Genomic DNA, 21,704 nt, shown 5'->3' on the forward strand with positions numbered 1-21,704 from the left:
CCATGAGATGACTGCAATGACTGCGATGACTACGATGACGGCTTGTGGTCCCGTCGTCCCGTCTGGGGCTATTGAATTACGGAGATTAGTTTAATGACAGTTGGCGCTGTTTGATTTTCATTACCGCGCCCATCGTCCACCACCATCGCCATAGCCAGGCCATTACGTTTACAACCTTTTACATATTACGGCGATGAGAAGGGAAAAAATCCAAAACCTCGCAGCGATTAGATGTTTGGAGTCCTGCGGGCCAGCACAGGCACAGGCAGTTAGCCAGTCCATCAGCGCTCGGAATGAGCAGTCGACGGTGGCGCAGATTGTTAACTCCGGCAATAACAATAATTAAAGTCAAGTTGAAAGGCACATCACTGCGGATATTAGCATTTTAAATGATGTTTGTTTGCTCCGCTCTCCACTCTTTCTTTTTTTTCCTGCCTTGTTTGCTGCCTGCCTTTGAGGGCTGGACTGCTGGGCAAAAAAAAGAAAGAAAGGACCTTATTTTATGAAGATTAAATTGACCTTTCTGCCCGACTGTGGGAGTAATATAATTACAATTTTCCAGCGCCTCGCTTTTATCCACTCGAGACACACTTCTACGGGGTATTTGGCATGTGTATTGGGCGAGAAGGCTTCTTAGTGATTCATTTGCATGGCTATTCTATGCGAATGCAACTAAACGATGTCTCAATGCACGCGGAAGCGCTCTACTAATGGCCATTCGCCCGAGGCAAGGGGCGTTGCATGAACATTTTTTTGTAGAGTTTTTTTAGAGATTCCCAGTCCCCCAGCATGCACTTAAAAACCCAGTTGGCCGGCAAATAAACAACGCAATCGAATTCAATTCCAATAGCCCGCTGGCAGCCGCAGGTTCGAGCGACCGAGCAAATGAAGCAATTTGCCACGAAGCCAACGACGACAGGAGGCCAGGAGTATCTCCAACTCCAGCTCCAACTCCAGCTACAACTCCGACACCAAGTCACTTGACTTGACTTTACTTGACTGGGATCGAAGTGGGTCTAGGCCTATGCCGATGCCCATGCCTATGCCTGGTAGCAGGCCCATGAGTAATGGCCGGGCATTAAGGCAGCCGAAATGCAATCAAGCATGTAAAACTTAATTGAAATATAAACCAAGAGTCGACAGTGTAGTAGTGGTTAACGTATCGATGGCTTTTGGCAGAGGGGCTGAAAATTGCTTAAAGTTCGTCTGTTCGTCCGTCCGGGAATAGGTTAAATTAATCCTTAATTACACAGACAACATCCTGCTGTGTCTAAAACCGCAAACAGCTTAACGAACGAGACGAGCTGCCAGACGACGCACCACAAACGCCAGTGGTTGCGATTGGGGCAGCTGGCTGGCTGGGGGCTGAGTGGAAAGGGGGGCTCCATGTGGTGCCGAACGCTTAATGTCAATTAATTTATAAAAATTCCCCCTTCACCCCACTCACCAACTGGTTTTTAGCGACTACTGTAGAGGGAGCCTGATTAATCAACTTGTGCCGTCTGCATTCTCTTTCTCCTTGCAGACTGAAAACCGATAACAACGGCGGAGCCTGGTGCCCCAAGCACATGGTATCGAATGCCCTCAAGGAGTACCTGCAGGTCGATCTGCTGCAGACGCACGTGATCACGGCGATCCGCACCCAGGGTCGCTTTGGCAAGGGTCAGGGCCAGGAGTACACCGAGGCCTATGTCCTGGAGTACTGGCGACCGGGCTTCGACAAGTGGCAGCGCTGGAAGAACATCCAGGGCAAGGAGGTAGGTCTCCCAAGTGAACCAAGTGAAGGAGCTCCGCCAGCTAAGCTAATCCCATTCCCCTACTCAACAGATTCTGCCCGGCAATATCAACACATACAGCGAGGTGGAGAACGCCCTGCAGCCGATCATCTTCGCCTCCAAGATCCGCATCTATCCGTATGGCCAGTACGATCGCACCGTCTGTCTGCGCGCCGAGATCGTCGGCTGCCCGTGGGAAGGTGAGTCCACTCGTCCAGTCCAGGGGAATCTCCATACGAATGCAAATCCGAATCGTAGTGTGGAGGCGATAGGAGCGCGACATGAGCAATGATAGTGTGGAGGGGCTAACAGGGTTTTAGTGTCAGCGCTAATTTATCATGCCGCAAAACCCGAGGGGGCAGCCTGTTTGCAATTAGAGGAGCAAAAGCGGCTTAAGTGTTCGCGCGATTGGCTTGTGGACACTCGTGGCATGGCATTTGCTTTGAGCAGGGAGTGAGGAGTGCGGAGTGCGTAGTGTCCAGATGCTCGAGTTCCAGATGGCTTATAAGGCTTGGCATGATCTCCGATTCGAAGCCACTTTAAATAGCTAAAGTGTCAGTCCCCCTAAACATTCGCATCTAATGCATAACACTAGAAAAGTACTTTAGTACTTTAGTTTTTAGCGTAAGGAAACCATTTAGTTCACTGCAAGTTCTGTTTATTTGACTACCATGTGCCAGCAAACTTAGACGCCCCTAAAAATTCATAATTTCCATTAGACTCTATTTCCATTAAACTTTATTTCCATTAGACATTATTTCCATTGGACTTTATTTCCCTTAGACTTTATTTACCGCTTTATGCGCTTGTTCCGCGAAAGCCCTCAAAGTCTCCCCCGAATGTGGCATGACCCACAGGCGAGTCCATGCCCCAAGTCAGAGAACTATAAACACCACATAACAAGGAATATGCAGGCAACGTCGGGGTCGGGCCCGAACCACGTAATCCAATCAAGGTGACTGCTACGCTCCGTGGAACCAAGTGTAGCGCATTCCTGATTCTTTCCCAACATATGGGCACCGCAACTTGACGGTCGCGATTTCTTCTCTTCAACGCCATGAGCACTGTACTTGAAATATATATCGCGTGCAGACGTTGGAAAAACATCCCATACCAATACCCAACCAAGCAATCCAATTCTCCTGGCTAGACCCGACCGAAATCGAAATCCCAGACGACGACATGCCGGGCACGCTGAACACCATGTCCCCGTCTGTCGTCCGATAACCAAAAAAAAAAAAAAAATGGAAAAAGAACATGAAAACTCCAAAACAACTTAATGCACTGCTAAAATTACGAGCTTACAATGTAACATCAGATTTAAAATGTGATATCTAATTAGTAATATTCATTGCTATCAGATCGCTACCGACTTACGGCCATCACTGCATCCTTAGGATGATTTAAATGGCAGGTGAAGAGCCATACTTTTTCGCAGTGTACGCAAACAACATGACCAACCAACCTGGTCGGCTGCTCCTAACCTTTACTTTGTCGATGTTTTGCACGCAATTGTCAAGTAGTGCACGAGCCAGAAACAAGTCTGGACAAACAAATTTTTCTATGATTTCCATAGGCTGGGCAGAGACTCTTCCACCGCCGCCAGCAGCGGCAATCGCACAGAACTGGCCAGCGAAACGCGCCTAATGACAATTTGTAGTGCCCCAAGTCCCACAATTCCCCCGAGGAGCGGAAAAAGGCGCGGAAGTTGAAAATTATTCCGTAAATTAACGCAGTGTTTGCAGCCGGGACTTCTGCGAGGGTGGTAGGAACTGGAAACTACGAACTTGGCTCCCTGGGAATGGGACGAGCTCCCCTGATAAGTGGCGCCATTTGTGTGCGCGGGAGCCGGACTGGAACTGGGCGGACACGCCCATTAGCGCCGAAAAGGGGGACTTGGATTTGGATATGTGAATGTGGATGGTAGATGGTAATGTGTATATGGATGTGGCAGACATGCAAACCTTCCTGACCGCTCACATTTTGCGGACTATCATTTGATTTGCCACGGGGAATGTGAGCACGAGAGCCGACATGGCGCATTTCATATGCAAATTAAACAAGATAAGATGGGAATGGATTGTTGTGCCCAGAGTGGGCCACAATGGCCACAGTGGCACAACAGCAGATGGGTCTAGACAGGTGCCAGACGCTCATACGGACGGACAGGGATACGGACGGACAGAGAGACGGACGGACAGTGGGCGAAGAAATCAATAAATCTCCTGCTTGTGGTCGCGTCGATTTCATTACGCGATCATTAATCTGCTCGAAAACATGCCCGAATCGAATCATAATTGTTTATAAATTCAGGCCATAAATTTCGGAGACCGATGGCATCTGAATGGCCGCTTTGGCCTCACCTAGTGCCGCTCCCGAAGCATACGACTTAGGGTTAAAGCGCCACAATCGTTAAAAATAGGGTTCAGGCCAGAGCGGCCAGAGATTATCTCCCCACATTGACATCCAAAGCGTGGCTAAGCTGGAATTTGTTACGATTTAACAACAGCTCGCTTGATATCGTCGAATCGGAATGGGGAATGGGGTTTGCATATGCTCCAAGTGCATTATAAATGCAGCAACTGATTAGCGTTAAGTCGGGGATTTATGGAGCCCACTGTTCGAGGGGCCCATAATTTATGACCATTTTGGGGCATTACCAGTCACCAGTCACTAGCTCACTATCTTGGTGTTGAAACGCACGGCGGGCTGAAGAAATTTTCCAGCTTGAAGAGAGGTTGGGCAATTGAAAGTAGAGCTGCCAGCCAGGTGGGTGTAGCTAAATGGGTAGTGCTTTGTCCACACTTAAGGCTGCTTTCCAATTCCCTTTGAGTTCCGGCCAGTCCACTGGGACCACTCAGCCATCCATCTGGATATATCCTCTCCTCAATTTGAGTCATCAGCCAGAAGCGCGTTGACATTGTTGCCGCTGCCGTTGCCGTTACCGTTGGCTTGCGTGCCACATCCAAGAAAGGCGGAGAAAAATTACATTTTATATATTTTATGTATTGCAGTTGCTCGCTGTCTTGGCGACCAAAAAATACAGGCAAAAAAACAACAAAAAACAGAACTCCACGCACTTAAGCAAGGACTTGTCCTTACTTTGCTCACTTTTTTTTCGGCCGCATGAGTCGCGACACGCAAATAAGGATCGCATGCAGGCACGCGAATAACGAGGCACACAGACAGCGGAGGTGGAGGCATTCATCCTGCTGCCCCCCAGTGCTCCATGGTTGCACCATGAGCTCCATGAGTTCCATGGCTGCTCCATGTGCTCCATGAGCTCCATGAGTTCCATGAGCTCCGTGAGCTGGCATTGCGTGAACTTCGTCGCAGCGAGGCAATTGTAAAACGCGTTGCCCCGAATGTCTTTGCAGTTAATTAAATATGCCATATAACGTTTACATTCGGCTTAATATCGTGTCGCAGCAGCAGGCGGAGAATGTGGTGGAGCTCTTATCTGCCGGCTGCGTCGTAATTCATGTAATTAAGCGAGCCAGTCCGAAGGCCTTGAATAATAATTAATATTTTCGTTCGAACGAACGAACCACCCACTCCCACCCACTCCCATATCCCTTATTCCATATTCCGTATCATGATCGGATAAGGGTCGTTTGCCCACCTGAGCGCCCCATCATCATTATCCACATAGGCATGAGTTCATGTGTGCATACGCAGTGCGTGGGAGTTCCCTAATTACGTGTAATTATGTGATTTTTGGTAATTATTGGAAAATTCCTACGACTGTCTATCCTGCGAGCTTGTTTGTCTGGGTGTCCTGTGTGTACCACGTGACCCGCTTGTGTAAATAGAAATAGAAATTCTAGTGAATTAGTTAAACGTGTGCCGGCGTTTTCCCCCCTTCAAACGGTGCACACCATTTTGGCCAGGGTATAATTATATCGAGTGCCTGGCAACCCCGAGTTGTTGGTTTTTTCCTTTTCTGGATCTGATCTAATTGTCTTTTTGGGGGGGCAAGCATTCGATTTTGTAATTAGTGTCAGGTGTTTGTTGGCGAGTGCCGGCCGATTGGTATCCTTAGTCGGTGAATTGAAGCCCTAGCTTTTCGGCTACTTGGTTTCCACTGCGCACTTTGGCTTACTGCGACTAATCCCCCACAACCCATGACTCACCCAAGACGCAGAGTAATACGCTTGACTTTGACATTGAAAAACTATACCCAGCAAGTTGCTCGATACCCTTCGATTAATGCCCAACATAACCACCGAAACCGAATGACAGACAAGGGGGGGTGCTTCTAAAGTGGCCACAAAACGAAATTATGTTTCAAGTAACTCAATATCCTCCACACCTCCAAGGGCAGCTCACCGAATGCCTCCCTCGTCTTCTCTTGGGGAAGTGAGTGCGCAGTGGAAACTTTTAATTTAGCGCGGTTTTAGGGAGGCAGCTACACTGTAGCTCAAAGTTGAGGCAGGGCCAGCTCTTAATATTAATAAATTTCAAGTTCGTCCTTGTCTCTCAGCCTCTGTAGTACCGATTTTTGGCTGAGTGTAGAGCTCTGCCACAGAACTGTGCATTCTGTCAGACATTTGTCTTACCCACGTGACGCGTAACGAGTATTTGACATGTCTTGTGTGTGATTTCCCCAACCATCTCGCATTCAATCCCCTTAGTCGGCAGCTCGGGTTTCCTTGTTTTCGTTATTTTCCTTATTTTAGTCTTAAAGTTTTTTCACTGAAGTTTTTTCCCAGAATTTCCACACTCGAAATTTAAATTTCCTTTCCATTTTCAGAGGGCATCGTGTCGTACAGCATTCCGAAGGGCGTGCAACGCGGCATGGAGGTGGATCTGTCGGACAAAACCTACGATGGCAACGAGCAGGGCGATCGCTATGTGGACGGACTTGGTCAGCTGGTGGATGGGCAGAAGGGCAAGGATAACTTCCGCACCGACATCCATGGCTTCGGAAAGGGTGAGTAACTGAACCACTTGCCACTGGCGCGAAACTTTTGCATTAATTCGCCCGAAAATATGAGAAATTTTCTCGGCTAAAACAGTCCCATTTGGCCCATCCGTTTTCCGTTTTCCGTTTGAAACTGAAAACTATGAGTCTAAAAGGTTTGCCTTCCGCAGCCATAACTTTCTCTTAACAAATTCACACGAAGCACTGTGGTGCAAGTTAGAAGAAAAAACCATAGAAGTTGTAGAATTTGGATGCCATAATATTAGGAATAGCAGAAGAAACCAATATTTAGTTCTAGATCTTGCAATCTTCGAGTACTTTCCCCCCTCAATAAGACACTTTCACCCATTTAAGAACCATTTCTCCATGCCCACAGTGCGGCGATGGCCCATTGAAACCGAAAAGATTTATGGCAACAGAAAAAAACTGATTAACATCGAATAATGACAAAAGTTCAGAGACGGGCGAAGCATGGGCTCCAATCTGACCCCCCAATGCGCCGCCGAAAGCTCACTTCATTGAACATCGATGGGGGAAAAGTTCGGCCGCGCCAATAATTTGACTGCACAACACAATAAGCAAAAATAAATAATAACTTTGGGCCATTTGCTGGCGTCGCAGTAAAACTTGCCGGATACCAGGCCAAGATATAGACTGCCACGCCCCTACTCCCCCCTATCCCCCTTTCACCCATATCTCGTGCGCCGAAAGGCGGCAGTAAAAAATGTAAACATTATGCATAGTTGATAATTTATGGCAACTCTGGCATTCATTTCCGCCCCAAAAATGCAAAAGTTCTGGAATTTGCGAAGCCAGCCAGTTTATATTTTTCCATGTCGCCCCGCCCCGCGACTTCCATTGAATGCCCCCCATGCCCCTTGCCACATGCCCCATGCCACATTGGCAAATGGCCAATAATCGAAATTATTGAGAATCGAGAACTATACGCAGGAGCAAAGTTCGGTTGGACAATTAGACATGCAGTCGCTGTGTCTGCGGAAATTCGAGACGAGCTCGAGACGGAGACGGAGTCGTAAACCCAAACGCATTGCAACGGCAAAGTTTCCGGCGCATAATTCCGATTCCGATGCCGACTCCAATACCCGGCACTCCCATAACTCGGCTTTTATGGCAACTATTTGCTCGTCTTGCGCTTATTTGCATTATAAGTGGGAATCAATACGCCGCTTGGCTGGCTGGTGGTGGCATGTTGCATGCCCCAAAGGGGGCATTCTATAAATTCTGGTTAGCTCTTGCCCTCCAATCCCATAAGCATATGTATAGTGGCTGCAAGCTAATATTGCATGATTTCTGTACGTTGGATGGAAAAGGGCAACTTCACTTCCCTGAAGTCCTTTCTCTAAGCCCCCCACGTAGGGGACTCGTTACCCCCGTTTCCCGTTACCCCACTGAAATTAGGGCCACGCAAACAAGGCAGCGGCTGAAAAAATGGCTTAAATGTCGCATTGGCCATTATTTCTAGTTATACACAGAGTCTACCCCCTCCTACCGACCAACAAGCCAAAGTCAGACCCCAAACTCAGACCCAGAACTCAGACCCAGAACCCAAACCCACACCGAATCCAACCCGAAAAAACCCCCTTTTCGTGCGCCTGCCGTGAGCATTTATTTGTTTTGGGGGCATTTGGGGAAAACTTCACCCCAAATGTGCCATTGGCAATGCCAGGTTGGGGACTTAAATAGCTTTACATGTCAGTCCTCCGCAGGGCTGCTCTATTGATTTCCCCCCCACACACAAACCCCACATTGGGGAAAATGTTCATTTTATTTCATTTTGATGGGTTTTTATTCATTTCAGGTTATGAATGGATTGGCTGGCGTAACGATACGCCCGGACTGCTGGGAAAACCGGTTGAAATAGTCTTTGAGTTCGATACGGTGCGCAATTTCAGTGCCATCGTGCTGCACACAAACAATATGTTCACCAAGGATGTTCAGGTGAGCACGCATTCTAGTCTTTTTGGAAATATTAATAGCCAAAAATTCGTTATTTATTTGCTAACTAACTAAATGATATCCCATATTCCATATCCTTGCCAGGTATTTGTGCATGCCAAGGTATTCTTCAGCATCGGAGGTCGCTACTTCTCGGGTGAACCCGTGCAGTTCTCCTATATGCCCGATACCATAATGGATCATGCGAGGGATGTGACCATCAAGCTGCACCACCGGGTGGGCAAATATTTGAAAATCAATTTGTACTTTGCCGTCAAATGGATTATGCTCTCCGAGATCAGCTTTATATCCGGTAAGTGTGGCACGTAGACGTAGAAACGAATGAATCTGGCACAGAATCGCAATGAGTTGCAGTGAATTGCAGTGAATTGCAGAGAATTGCATTTGCCAAGTGAGGCAGGTGGCTGGAGGAAATGGAATTGCATACGTACAAATGCATTTTTCAGCTTCATTTCACTCTCGAGCTCTCGATTATGCGACAACACAACGGCTAAGAGCTGAGGGCCAAGGGCTGATGGATTTGGGGGGAGGAGCAGTGCATTACTCCTAACAGGGGATAAAACATTTTTCCAACATTTTGGCCAATAACAATGGACTGCAGAGGGAGGGGAGTGGAGGTATTGGGAAAGGCACCGAGATAAACGAACACAAACATTTTCCTCTGGCTGGAAAACTAAAGTCAATTGAATGCGCAAAACCCGTCTGCTTGCAAAATGTAAACAAGCGGAGACTCAAGGGTAGCTACAACTATACAGATTTCAGCTTATTTTTCCATGAATATCCATGGACAATTCATGTCCCGATTTAAATTTCCACAATTCAAGGGGCTGAATCCCCAGATTCAACCCTCCATCAATTACTGCAGCTCCGGTCAGTGAACCAAAGATCGCTTAAATTCATTGTGTTTTCGGTGGAGAATCCACGTAAATCCCTCCGTTGTTAGGTGTGAAATAGGGCACGGGGATATATGTAAGTTTCATGATTGATGAGCTCAATAGAGCGTGCCGCATGAATAGGGATTTCCTGTACTTTCCACTTTTCCGGCAGATGGCACTCGGATTTGGTATGGCACTGATAGGGGAACCTAATCGTTTACGCAGGGAAGTTGATCGTAAATCGAATGCAGCTCCGTTTTTATAAGTCAATTAGACGGGCTAGGGGTGGGAAATAAGCTGAATGCCTAGCGAAAATATTAGAAAAGGTTTTCGAAATGAAGCACAACAAAAGATCTCAGTGCCTAAGATGCATAAGAGGCTCAGCAAGCTGACACACAAAGGAAACCAGCGATCCCAAGTTCTGGTTTATAAAGAATGCAAAGCCACTCGAATGATCCTCGAGGATCAAAAGTCCTGAGTGGTTTGCCAAAAGCATTACAAGGCGAAATGTTTTTTGTTGTGTGTGAGAACAGGGAGCAAAAAGCAAGGATAACCAGAAACGAAACCACAAAACTAAACAACAAAACCAAACTCCCATGCTGAGTTCCCCGCATTCGTGCAGCAATTACATGACTAGCCAGAAAACAGAATCGTCGCCACGAAGCATTTGTCACGCACACAAGACGACATGGGATGGCATGGGATTTGATGGCTTCGGATGGGATGGGATGGGTTGGTATGGGATCCTCTACCTTATAAAGCGAGAGTGGGTTGCAGCCGTGGAACACCAGGGGCAACCAGCTGTTTTTTATATTTCGTGCGCCTCGAGTGCAGGCCTCGAAGAGGCAGAAACTAGGGTAAGGGTAAACAAAAGAAAAACGCACGTTCAAAAATGGCAGGGAAGCATCTTTCGAGGGTATGCGTATATTTTTATCAGGCACTGTGCGAGTGTGCACAGATTTAACCCCAATTTGTGAGATTTGCTCGCGGTGATTGCCGTCGCCGTTGTCGGGGAGCCGTACTCTACGTACTCTACGTACGCTTCTACGCTTTTAAAGGTTTCTAAAAATACAAAAGGCCGAAAAATAAGAAAAACAATGACGGGCACCGTCAGTGAGAATGGCCCCGGGGACACACAAAGGGAATTAGTTATAAAGGGCATGCGACAGCAGCAGCGGCAGCAAAGGATATGCGGCATATTCGCCATTACCCCCGGTGTCCTTTCCCCTTCCCCTTCCCTCTTTCTCTGTCCCTCTCACTCTTTTAGCCACTGTGTGTGATAAATGTGGCACGAAATATTTTAATTATTTTAAACGTTTTATGGCCCTGTGGTCGCTCAGTCGGATACTCCCTTCGCAGGCGGCAAAAGCGAAAATAAAAAAACGCTGCCACCCGAAGGACAATGGCAGTGTCGAAACAAAAGACAGCATCCAGCGCTGTCTGAGATCCAGGCACATAACTCAAAACAGCAGCCTCGACTCCACGACGATGTCCCCGCAAGAACTTCACACAGTAATTACGCCATTTACTGTCTAAGAAACGGGGTCACCCACTCGAGGAGGCATCTCTGTTTTGTTATGCCCCCCAGATGTTTGCAGGATAAAAAACATTTCTGCAGAACATAAGCTGCGATGGGAAAACCGGGAGCTGGCTACCTGGGAGATCAAAGCGGAGTCTGGATGAAAGTGGGCAGGGTGGACGCAGGTGCAGGTGTTGCTTCACAGGATATTAGCTATGCGGGGTTGCAGGAGTGTTAGGATCAAATGGATTATCACATGGCAAATTAGCTAACTTACTTAGAGATAAACCAAATGGCATCGATTGGGTTTTGCAAGTTCAAGCTGACTAATTAGTAGCAATTTCCATTTATATGCGACAATCTGCACTTTTCTAAGTGGTCAGTGGTTGAATGGTTGTACCTAGAAAAACTTGCCCTGGGGGATGTTAGGCCATTGAGGTCGCTTGGCTAGGAGTCAGGGCTGTATACTGCAGCTATAAAGCGGATCATGGCCTAATCCGCTTATATCTCGTAACTTGAAAGGCTTCAAATGAGCTCCAATCTAACTCCTTGCGTTTCGTCCTTTAACCCCACAGTGCCCGCCATGGGAAATTTCACCGACGAGCAGGAGCAGCAGCGCAGCAACTCGCCCAGCCAGGCGCAGGATGTCCACGATGACACCAAGGGCGGCGAGTACCACCAGGCCAACCGGAACAAGCCCAACGGAGTGGGCGGTGCGGCCGGCGGCCTGGGCGAGGGCGTGGCCGCGGCGGGCGGCGATTCCGGCGGCAACAACAAGTACAACAACGGGCCGCAATGTAAGTAGCCTTGGCCGACAAGCCTGATAAATCCAATTAACAGCTCACTTTGCCCACATTGCGCCCTTTTTGGCCTTTCGGGAGCGCAAGCTGCTCCGGATGCTGGCTAATTATTTAGTTGAACAATATTTACATTTAATTTCGTTTCGACGCGCGCGCGTTTGTTAATTTAAAATTTCAATTTGCACTTTGCTCTTTTTGCGCTTCGATTGCAGTAATTGCGCCACGCCCCATCGATCAGGAGCCGAACGATGCGAACTTCATTGGTGTGGTCATCGTGGTGCTCACCACCATCATCATCCTGCTGGTGGCCATCATCCTCTTCATTGTCTCGCGAACGAAGAGGGCCCGCGGCAGCAACGTCCTGGACGCCTTCCAGTACAGCTTCAATCCCAACACCCTCGGCGGCAACGTGGACAAGCACCGTCCCAATGGCAACAGCATCAAGGTGGGTATGGACCACTGAGGAGGAGTAGTGGTCATGGGGACACTGGGCACTTGGGCACTTTGTAGTAGTGGGCAGTGGGCAGTGGGATACGTGTGCGTAGTGGACGGGAAATTCCTGTCTCGCATTCCCACATAATTGTTCAATGTAGCGTGGAGTTTCCACACTGCTTAGTCCTACGTGCGAAGCCCTCCGTCCGGCATTTATTTAATGGGACTTTTCAACGCCCGGCGACAGTGTGCGTGCTCTCTTGATTTGCGACGGGGTCAGGCTTAAGTGGCCAGTGAGTGGGGGTAGGGTGGTAAACTTTAAAGTTGGGATGGAGGTGGGCAAATTCGATTAAAGAAGTTTTTCTCGAGAGGAAATTAAGAGTTCTGTGTGCGGAAAACTTTATCATCGCACCGAAGAAAGACGCACACGATTTTTTCAGTCGCGCAACTATCCAGCTGGAAGTCAGTGCAACAGATGTTGGCCAGGATTGCGAATTTATTTGCCCAAGTTGTGCTTTAATCGAGTGCGAGAATCAACTAACCCTTTAATCTAGCCACAAAAGCGGGACATTCGGCATAAATCTGCATAGCGAGCTGCATGAGGTGCCATACGATTTATGGGCCAACTCGACTGTTAAGTTAGGTTAAGGCATTAGAGGTCCTTGGTCCTTCGAGTTTTGCCTGCCTTTTAACTAACCCTACGTCTGTGCTCCTTCTGTGTTTCCAGGCCAATGTGGACGACAACGACTCGATTGGAAAGAACAGCCTCTACCACGAGCCCTTCAATGTGAACATGTACACGAGTGGTGTGAACGGCTATGCGGCGGTTAATGATTTACAGTGTAATATGACGCCCGACTATACAGGTGTGTAAGCCCCCTCGAATCTCCCCCCTCGACCCCTTTTAACCATTTCCGCTGGCTGGCGCGCAAAGTCATAAAATATGGCGTCGCCGGCAACTAATGCAAATAAATTTTTGTGGCAATTCCCCTGACTAAGCTGACTTTTTCTCCCCTCTCTCTCTGCTTTTCCCATTTCCCTTTTGCTCGACCACAGATGTGCCGGAAGGTGGTTACGCCGTGCCCCACATGCAGGATTACATGCCCTCGTCGAAGATGGGTGGTGGTGGCGCGCCCGGCGGCGGTGGCTATGTGAATGTGCGGCGCACCCCGCCTCCGCCGCTGAGCAGCATTTTCCCGCGACCACCCACCGTGCCGCCGCCGCCCATGGAGAAGTACTATGCCACCACGGCCATCTTCAAGCCGCTGAAGGGACCGGGCTCGGAGCGGAGCGGCTGCAGCAGCAACACCAACACGGTGAGCAGCGGCGGCGGCAAGAGCAGCCACAGCCACAGCAGCCACTGCAGCACCGCTGGGCCGGACCACAGTGGCATCTACGATGACGGCATCGGCACCATGAACTCCAAGGCCACCGCACCCATGATCAATCCGTACAGCAGCGGGAATAGCTCCTCGGCAGCCGCGGCCGCCGCAGCGGAATTCCAGCGCGCCAGGACCTACAACTTCCGCAGCTACCCCGACAATCTCTAGTTCGAAGCCTCGCTGAAGCTGGTGGCCGCCGCACCCAAGCGGCTCACTGCCGCCGCCACCGCTGGCAGCACCACCATGCCCAAGAAGCCGCAGCATCTCAGCCTGGTCGCCAGCACGGCCGCCGGCTACGGAGGCGGAGGCGGCACCACCAAGCCCAAGTACAGCCTGACCCTGCACAACAGCAAACTCGCCACGGGGGGCAAGCACCTGCGCGATGGCCTCCAGCAGCGGCAGCACCTCAAGGCCGTGGATGGGGTGCCCCTGCCCGTCGACGAGGTGGTGGGCGTGCACCTGAAGGCTCAAGGCTCCAAGGCGGTGGCCGCCACTGGCGAGGCTTCGGGCAGTGTCACCCGGCTGATGGGGGAAATCGGTGGCAGCAACAGCGGCGGTGGCAGTGGCAGCGGAAAGGACGGCGCCAAGTGCGGAAATGCGGACAATGAACTGGGGGGCGGAGTGGCAAACGGTGTCATGAGGGCACCAAACAACAGGCTGTGGTATCATTGATGAAAACCCCATATTGAATGGATTTGAGGTGAGTTCCATTAGTGCACAAATTCAATTGTTCAGAACTTCGTTTCGGTTTCGAAACTCATTAGAAACTGTTTTCATTTAGCTAAGTTATATTTACAAAGTTTACTTAGAGTATTTTCCTTAAGAAAGAACTGTTTTCTTCTAGCTATGTTATATTTCAAAGTTTACTTAGAGTATTTTCCTTAAGAAAGTTAGAGATGAGACATCCATTAACTCCTTTGTTCTATTACTTTTATATCATCTACAGCGAGATCCTCTAAACGGATATCGAATTGAAAATGCAACAAGCACTAAAAAGAGGACGTTACGCCGCAATTAAAATCACCGAGTTAAGTCCACGCCAAAAATGGCGAATCGGACAACAAACAAGTAAAGCACAAATAGTTGGATTAGAAGGCCCAACAATTGAACCCACTGAGCAAACAAGAAACGCAGCGAATCGAATCGAAAACGAATCGAAAACGAATCAAATCGAATTGAATCGGAAACGAAACGAAGTCAAGTCGTCGCCTACCAATCATTTATAGAGTAGGGTCGAGAATATGCCAACAACGTAGCTAATGGAACATGTTAAGAACACACAACACCCTGTAAATATACGAGTTTAGGAACCGGTAGTGAAGAACCTGCATATGATGGCTGAGAGGAGCTGAATGGTGTAAGGAGGAGAAATCGAGGACATCATGCAAAACTCACGACAAGATTATACACGAATCATGAGAATATTAAGACGAATTTAAGGTCTAGCATTTAGCGACACAATTTGTTTATAAAACGAAGCAAGAAATATTATATTGAGTAACACCTATACGACTAACTAGCTTATAATAATGTTTAACTGATTTGTAGTACTCTTTCGGGAAGAACACTGCGATCTGCGAACTAACTGTACATGCCTGTGAACCTACCCCGACTAAACCTGAACTATATGAACTATCTAAACTATATATGATATCATATATATGATATGAACCATCTGATGAACCCTATAAGCGCCTACACTCACACTACTTAAGCCCCACTGTACATTTTCTGTGTATAAACTTATAGACATAGATTGTTTGCTATGGATGGAAACACGATGACGCGTTGAGCAAAATTACGTAGGAAAATCCCCGATCCCACGGGGAGATTGATGATAAAATTGTAATGGAATTTAACGGACCAAGAGAGCGTGCAGAGCGACTTCGCCTAAAACCAAGAAAAATGAAGTTTTCATCAATGATTTTGTGATTCAATATTCAACTATTTATATTTATAGACACGCGCGGATGCGAGTATTCAGTTCTTAACTCAGTGCTAACTCTAATTTATCGCAACGTACTACCCGCAAAACAAATGACTCTGACTATAAAGAAAGCACTATGAATATAAAACAAGAAACAAGAAACAAGAATCGTATTTATAATTAATATTAATGGATAATCATGTATATGTTCCTTTTTAGTTTAATGCGCATTAGCATTAGTATCACCCGAAACTTACTAAGAGTTAAAACGTAGTAGCTTCGTAGTAGTTTAATAAAGCAGCAGCAAAAGGTAAAATAATTTTAAACAACCGGATACATAGTCAAACAATAGGCGTGTTGGAAATAGCATAAAGTATAAACGAAACGAGACACTCGACACCCATTAATAACACTAAAAAAAATTAGTTTAAATAGTAAAGCCGAGAGAAGAAACCCAAACAAACAGGCACACGCTCCACACACAAACAACGTTTAAAATGTTTGTGCAACAATTTGCAAAGTTTTTAACAACAAGAAGAAAAAATATACAACTTAAAATTAAGCAAGCGGTTACAAGAATATTTAAAAGTATTTAATAACATTAGGCTTCGAGATATGTCCGTATGTATTTCTCAACTTTCTGCACAAATTCTAAACCTTTCGACTTTCCACTGCACCAAAACGGTTTGCCAACACACTGGCCCACTGAAAAAAAAAACAAACAACTACAGCAAGACACGATCGAACACTGCAAGAAAAACCACTGTCCGCCACTGAAAAATTCAACTATTGAGCAAAAACAAATCACGAACCTACCTACAAGACTTGTGTAAATTACAAAAAAAAAACTAAAAACGTAATGAAAGCTAAATAAAACGATTAGGCATTAAGTTAAAAATACATTTTGTAAAAATTAATAAAAGTACACTGTAAAAACTTATATACTAATGTAATGGTTATCCGGTCTTTTGGAAATCACGGCAAACGTCATTAAATTGTTTATTTACGGTGCGCTTGGCGGTCGATAAACCGACTAGTTTAATTTCTAAATTAATTTAAATGCATTTATTATGTGTAAATTTTTCAAAGGCAAATATATAGTATTCAATTATTTAAACAGCAACAAATCAGTGTTTAATTTGGCTTGGATTGAAAACAGACCGATTTAAAAACTGGGGGCTCTCTGCTAATGGATTTCGATTTTGAATTCAGGTGGGGTTTTTCGCCAGTGTAATTCTGACATGCTCGATGACATGTCCTTTGTGGTTTATGTTTCAAGAGACTTTAATGTTACAATGAAATGGAAAGATGTGCGGCAATCGAAGACTCAGCACACACTGCGTTATTTTAGGGCACTGCATAAACAGACATACTCCCAAGGATAAACAAATGCCCATCAACGGAGTTCTTGTAAACAATCTCCAACTTCTCCAACCTCGCAAGAATATACCCTATAAAATCTGTCAATATGCGGTTCATCACGGCGAGCAGGCAAAGTAACCGTCCTTTGGGACCCAATCTAGTAAGTTAAACAAAACATAAGTTGCTGTTTAAATAGTACAGAAGGCCCTGATGTCCCCGGAGGCATTAATCGAGTGCAGTACTTGTTCTTTTATTTATTCCCGATCTCGGGGTGAGTCAAAGACCTCTCACTTTGCCATCTGCTTTAATTCCACGCCAATTCTGATTGAAGGCACATATCGAATGCGATATAATTAAACTGTTGACCGCAAATCGACGACTGATGGCCGGGAGACCGGAAGTGTACACAGATGATATCAACACAGCTTTTCACATTTCCCCCATCAAATGCCGCTGTTTAAGTTGTACGCAAACACGGAAAAAACTCTTGTTTAGTTCTGGTCAACACGTAATGTAAATTAAATATAAACCTTTCATCGCTTTTGCTCAATAAATATGCCATCGTTCGGACTTCAAAGCAGTTTACATAAGTTCGTAACAAGCTCAAACTGAATACGTCGAAGTTTATTCGAAATTGTTGAGTAAATGTATAATGTTTATGAAGTTTTATGGAGTCTCGAAGATTGATGTTTCGCAGTTAGGAGTTTTCCACAGAGGATTTCGAGTGATGAGTTTTCAGACTGTCAAAATGATTATTAGTTATTAGTTAGTTAATGTGTTTTGTTTGATTGAATTAGAGTGCACCTTCAATCACTCCATACTCTGAGGGAACGCCAGTGCAAACATTTAAATCAAATGTAATAAAGACAATCGCATTCAAATACTCGGCGGTGTTTTAATTGACACTTTCGATTTTTCGACGCCAGCGAACGAATAAATAGATGGACTTGTGAATGGCTGATTGACAGCCATCCAATTCGCGGCCCATACATACCATCTGTCCCACCTGTCAAACATGCCCGCCGAAATTAGTTGAAAGCCCTTTGCGAAGGGTAAACGGAGCAAATGTGTTCATTCCATCCTTTTGGCCAATGGATGCTGCCTGTTGTTCGTAAAAATGCGTGAAAAGTTGCCTCAATTCGTCGCATTGTCTGTCAACTGGAGTAAATCTGTTGGGACCCACAGCCATCGCCGAGCGCTGAGTGTTAAACGATTTTATTTGATTTTATTCAACTTTATTTATTCTCATTGCACTTTTCGGTTTTGTGTCCGTTGTTCATTTAACAGGCTTTCAATTTGTAACACTCGTCGTCGTTTGTCGTTTGTCGTCTGCCGTCCCTCTGAATGACTTTATTTGTCGCATTATGTGGACCTTTCGAAAATATTTGCGAAAAAAGGGTTCGAACCGCCCCTTCTCGTTCCATTCAAGTGTGTGCCTTGGGCAGTTGGACACTCGAGAGCCATTTAACACGGCTATAAAAAATAGCGTGACGTAATCAGTTATATGTATAAATTATTATTGTAATGAATAATTCTTACAAATAATTATTTAATCAAGTGATGGAAGAGATCAATCAAGTTACGGCATTGATCGGTAATTTCAGAAGAATCTGTTACTTTTCGGGGAATGATAATCCCTCAGCACATAATATTTAGTAGCCCACAAGTCAACTGGAAATGCATCTAAATAGGCAGCTCGAGTGTTTGCAGATGTGTGAGCAAATGATTTTTGGGCATTAGCAGGAATACAAAACTAAATGGTAGACTAGCAAGTCTGAGGTCTGCTATTAAAATATTAACACAAGGCAAAGGACAAAGTGCAGCGGGGTGGCGAGGCAAGGATCAGGGGGTGGCGGCGGTGGAGCAATTAACACACTCGAATCTGAAGCTGGAGCAGATTGGAGCGAGAGCAGCAGTCTGATAGTTAGATAAACAAATACAAGTGCCCCACCCGCACACGCGGGACAAAGGAAGTTGGCAAGGACGTGCGGAAGGAAGCTGCTGCTGATAAGCAGCGGGGATGGGTGCAAGCGAGATGGTAAGTTAAAAGCGAGTGAGATGCAAGGTAACATGCAAATTGACAGACAGGACGTTTGCCAGGACATGGGCAAACACAAACACAAATACAAACAAAGGACAGATACATAGAGAGATGCTGATGGAGGTGGGATCGAAGGGAAACGTCATCGCATGAATTGCATTAGTTGCACTGAACGGACGGACGGACGAACGGACAGACAAACGGACAACTTTGTATTCCACTTTGTTTTTAGGCGGTTCCGAAGCGGGAGAACTTCCCTATGCAAATATGGCATCCACCCCGGGCATTGTGTGCGGCGATGACTAGAACGATAAAGTGTCAAATTGCTTCAATTTAACGCTTCATAGGGGGAAGACCCCGTGCAAAACCAGCTGGGGTGCAGATCTCCGCGTCCGACGGGTGAGTTGGCCACGCCGAACGATTATGACGGGTTTCCTTTTCTTTTTTTTTTTTACCAATCCGTACTACCAGGTAGTCTGCTGTCCATTGTTCCCATCCGTTCATTGTTTGCGAATGTAGTTGATCCTTTAGAAAAGTCAAAAAGGGCTTGGAAATATCCCTTCTACTTTCGGTTGTTCGTGTTTATTTGCAGAGGTGAATTGGATTGTCAGAAATGGGCTTTCATTGCTGAATCCGATCCTGGAACACTCGTAATTATGCGACGTGAATGGAGGGAAGCATCGTAAACCGGAACTCCGCTATTTAGGCAATTTGCTTTATTGAAAGCAATTTTATTTTGTACACATATGATGAATAGAAGATTTTTAATTATGTTTTACTAATACCAGAGGGGTTCAAACGGGATCTATGTGCTCACAAAAAAGTTTTGGAAGAGGGTATGGTGATGATATGATTTAGAAATAATTCCTGTAGATAGAATAGAGCCCTTTTACAGCTTATATCTAATCAACTGGGGTTTTTTAATATAATAGGAGTTTAAAGTACGATGTTTGTATGCCAAACATTAAATGTGTATAATGTAAATCCTAGCTGTGCTATAAAAGTTGTATGACATAGTTTACATTACTGCGTAATGGGTTTTGCAAGAGTTATATAAAAATAACGACCCAAAGTCAGGGTGCTTACATGACATTATTTCCAGCTTTCTAAGGACATGCCAACATTTGGTTTTTTGTCTTTCGGAGAGCCCTTCTTCCATCAGCAGCTACAAAGCAACTTACCCTAGAAACTCAGATGTGACTCGCCGTTTCTGGGCTTACTCACTCATTTCATTTCGCAAGGTTTATCCCTTTTATGGCTTGTTAGGGGATTTACATTATTATCTGCTTTCGAAATTCGAGCTGTGTTGCCTGTGCAGCAGCAGCAGCAGCAGCGACGTTGCCCTTGTCCATGTTTATTTATAACTTGCAATTGTAATTAGGATTACTTTTTACTTATTTGCACAGTTGTTGGAGTGGAGTGCCTCGCTAAAGGACAACAAAACCCAAGGACGAGAGTGCGCCACTGGCATAAAAAGCATATTTTCCCATTTTTACTTTGCCGGCTTTTCCAAAACACCGAATGGAGGGTATCTAAGTATTTGTCCAGACGACTTGGCTTAGTGGATGGAAGTCCCCTTAGTCCCCTGCTCACAGGCTGGTATCTAGTTAATGGGATGCTTATGTTGGTATTTTGATAATGGCAGCAGTTCTTCGTAATAAGAGGAACTGCTGATATTGTGGTTTGGCAGGGAGACTGAATGAGTAAAAAGCCTAAATACCTAAACGGAAATTATGTATCTCAGCTTTCACTCTAAACATTGTTTGATTTAAACAAAATATTTTTGCAGAAGCACTTTAGTTTAGCATAGATGCAATATATATTAAACTGAACTAAATGGACAGATTTATTTTCCGAGAATATGTAGTAGGAAAAGTCCAGGTAATTTGAGCTATAAATAGTTATAAAGCTAGCTTTCTTCATAGGCCAAGCACGATTGTTTTCGACGGATATACGGATATATGGGGCAAATGCGCTAATCATGCGCCTAACCCTCGAATTTATCACACAACCCAGGGGAAATTTACATTACTCAGGGCAGTGGCATACCATTTTCCCACTGGGAAAGCTGCGCTAAGTCCGAAAAATCCTAAAAAATGATGGCGAATAGTGGCGGGGTCGTTGTGGTTCGTGCTCAAAACCCGATCGCCGTGATTAATGAAGAGGCGCAATGCCTTAAAAAACTCAGCGCACCACGACGGCAACTCCCCAGATGAGAAATACATTTCGGGAAATTAGTATGAGAAATTAACAAGTGCTCGCCATTGGTCATGTCGGCTTAGCGGAACAGATTCCCATGCCAGGCTAATGTGTGGTCGTAATCCTGCTCTCGGTTCAACGGAGTCACCCGTGGCCGGAGTCACTCTTGGCTACAGGATTACCAGGACAGGAATATTAGCCAGAGACGGGAAAAGCGGCAAAGGAAAACGAAAATGCTGGGCATGACCTCCGTTTTTACGGGCCACATTGAAATTCACTTTTTTTCAAGACGCTTGGTTTCCCGCTTGAGGTTTTCACTTGCTAATGCTTATCTGCAATTTGCCGCCAACCACATCACAGTTTTCACTTACTGCTTCCTCTCCATTTGTTATTTTTCCCGTGACGTCCTCGAGTTGCATCGATGGATATCTTTTAAGCCGACCCCTTCATCCTACATCCTACATCCCATTTCCCCTGCCAGTTCCTTCCGT

The 21,704-nt window shown here is 46.0% G+C and overlaps 2 protein-coding genes across 2 annotated transcripts in view; both read left to right on the top strand.

Annotated features, from left to right (window-relative positions):
• Positions 1–13,852, top strand: part of LOC122618824 — a 30,484-nt gene extending 16,632 nt beyond the window's left edge. Inside the window, exons 4-12 of the mRNA XM_043795412.1 lie at positions 1,526–1,757; positions 1,828–1,975; positions 6,529–6,708; positions 8,519–8,658; positions 8,761–8,968; positions 11,646–11,867; positions 12,083–12,315; positions 13,030–13,168; positions 13,359–13,852. Coding sequence (XP_043651347.1) covers positions 1,526–1,757; positions 1,828–1,975; positions 6,529–6,708; positions 8,519–8,658; positions 8,761–8,968; positions 11,646–11,867; positions 12,083–12,315; positions 13,030–13,168; positions 13,359–13,852 — 1,996 coding nt within the window. The remainder of the gene's footprint in view (positions 1–1,525; positions 1,758–1,827; positions 1,976–6,528; positions 6,709–8,518; positions 8,659–8,760; positions 8,969–11,645; positions 11,868–12,082; positions 12,316–13,029; positions 13,169–13,358) is intronic.
• A 75-nt stretch (positions 13,853–13,927) lies between these two features.
• Positions 13,928–16,719, top strand: LOC122618833. The gene is made up of 2 exons (XM_043795425.1): positions 13,928–14,384; positions 14,631–16,719. The coding sequence occupies exon 1, from the start codon at positions 13,928–13,930 to the stop codon at positions 14,354–14,356; it is 429 nt and encodes a 142-aa protein (XP_043651360.1). The 3' UTR covers positions 14,357–14,384; positions 14,631–16,719.
• The last annotated feature ends 4,985 nt before the right edge of the window (positions 16,720–21,704 follow it).

The sequence above is a fragment of the Drosophila teissieri genome, chromosome 2L (assembly GCF_016746235.2).
Source record: "Drosophila teissieri strain GT53w chromosome 2L, Prin_Dtei_1.1, whole genome shotgun sequence".
Lineage (NCBI taxonomy): Eukaryota > Metazoa > Arthropoda > Insecta > Diptera > Drosophilidae > Drosophila > Drosophila teissieri.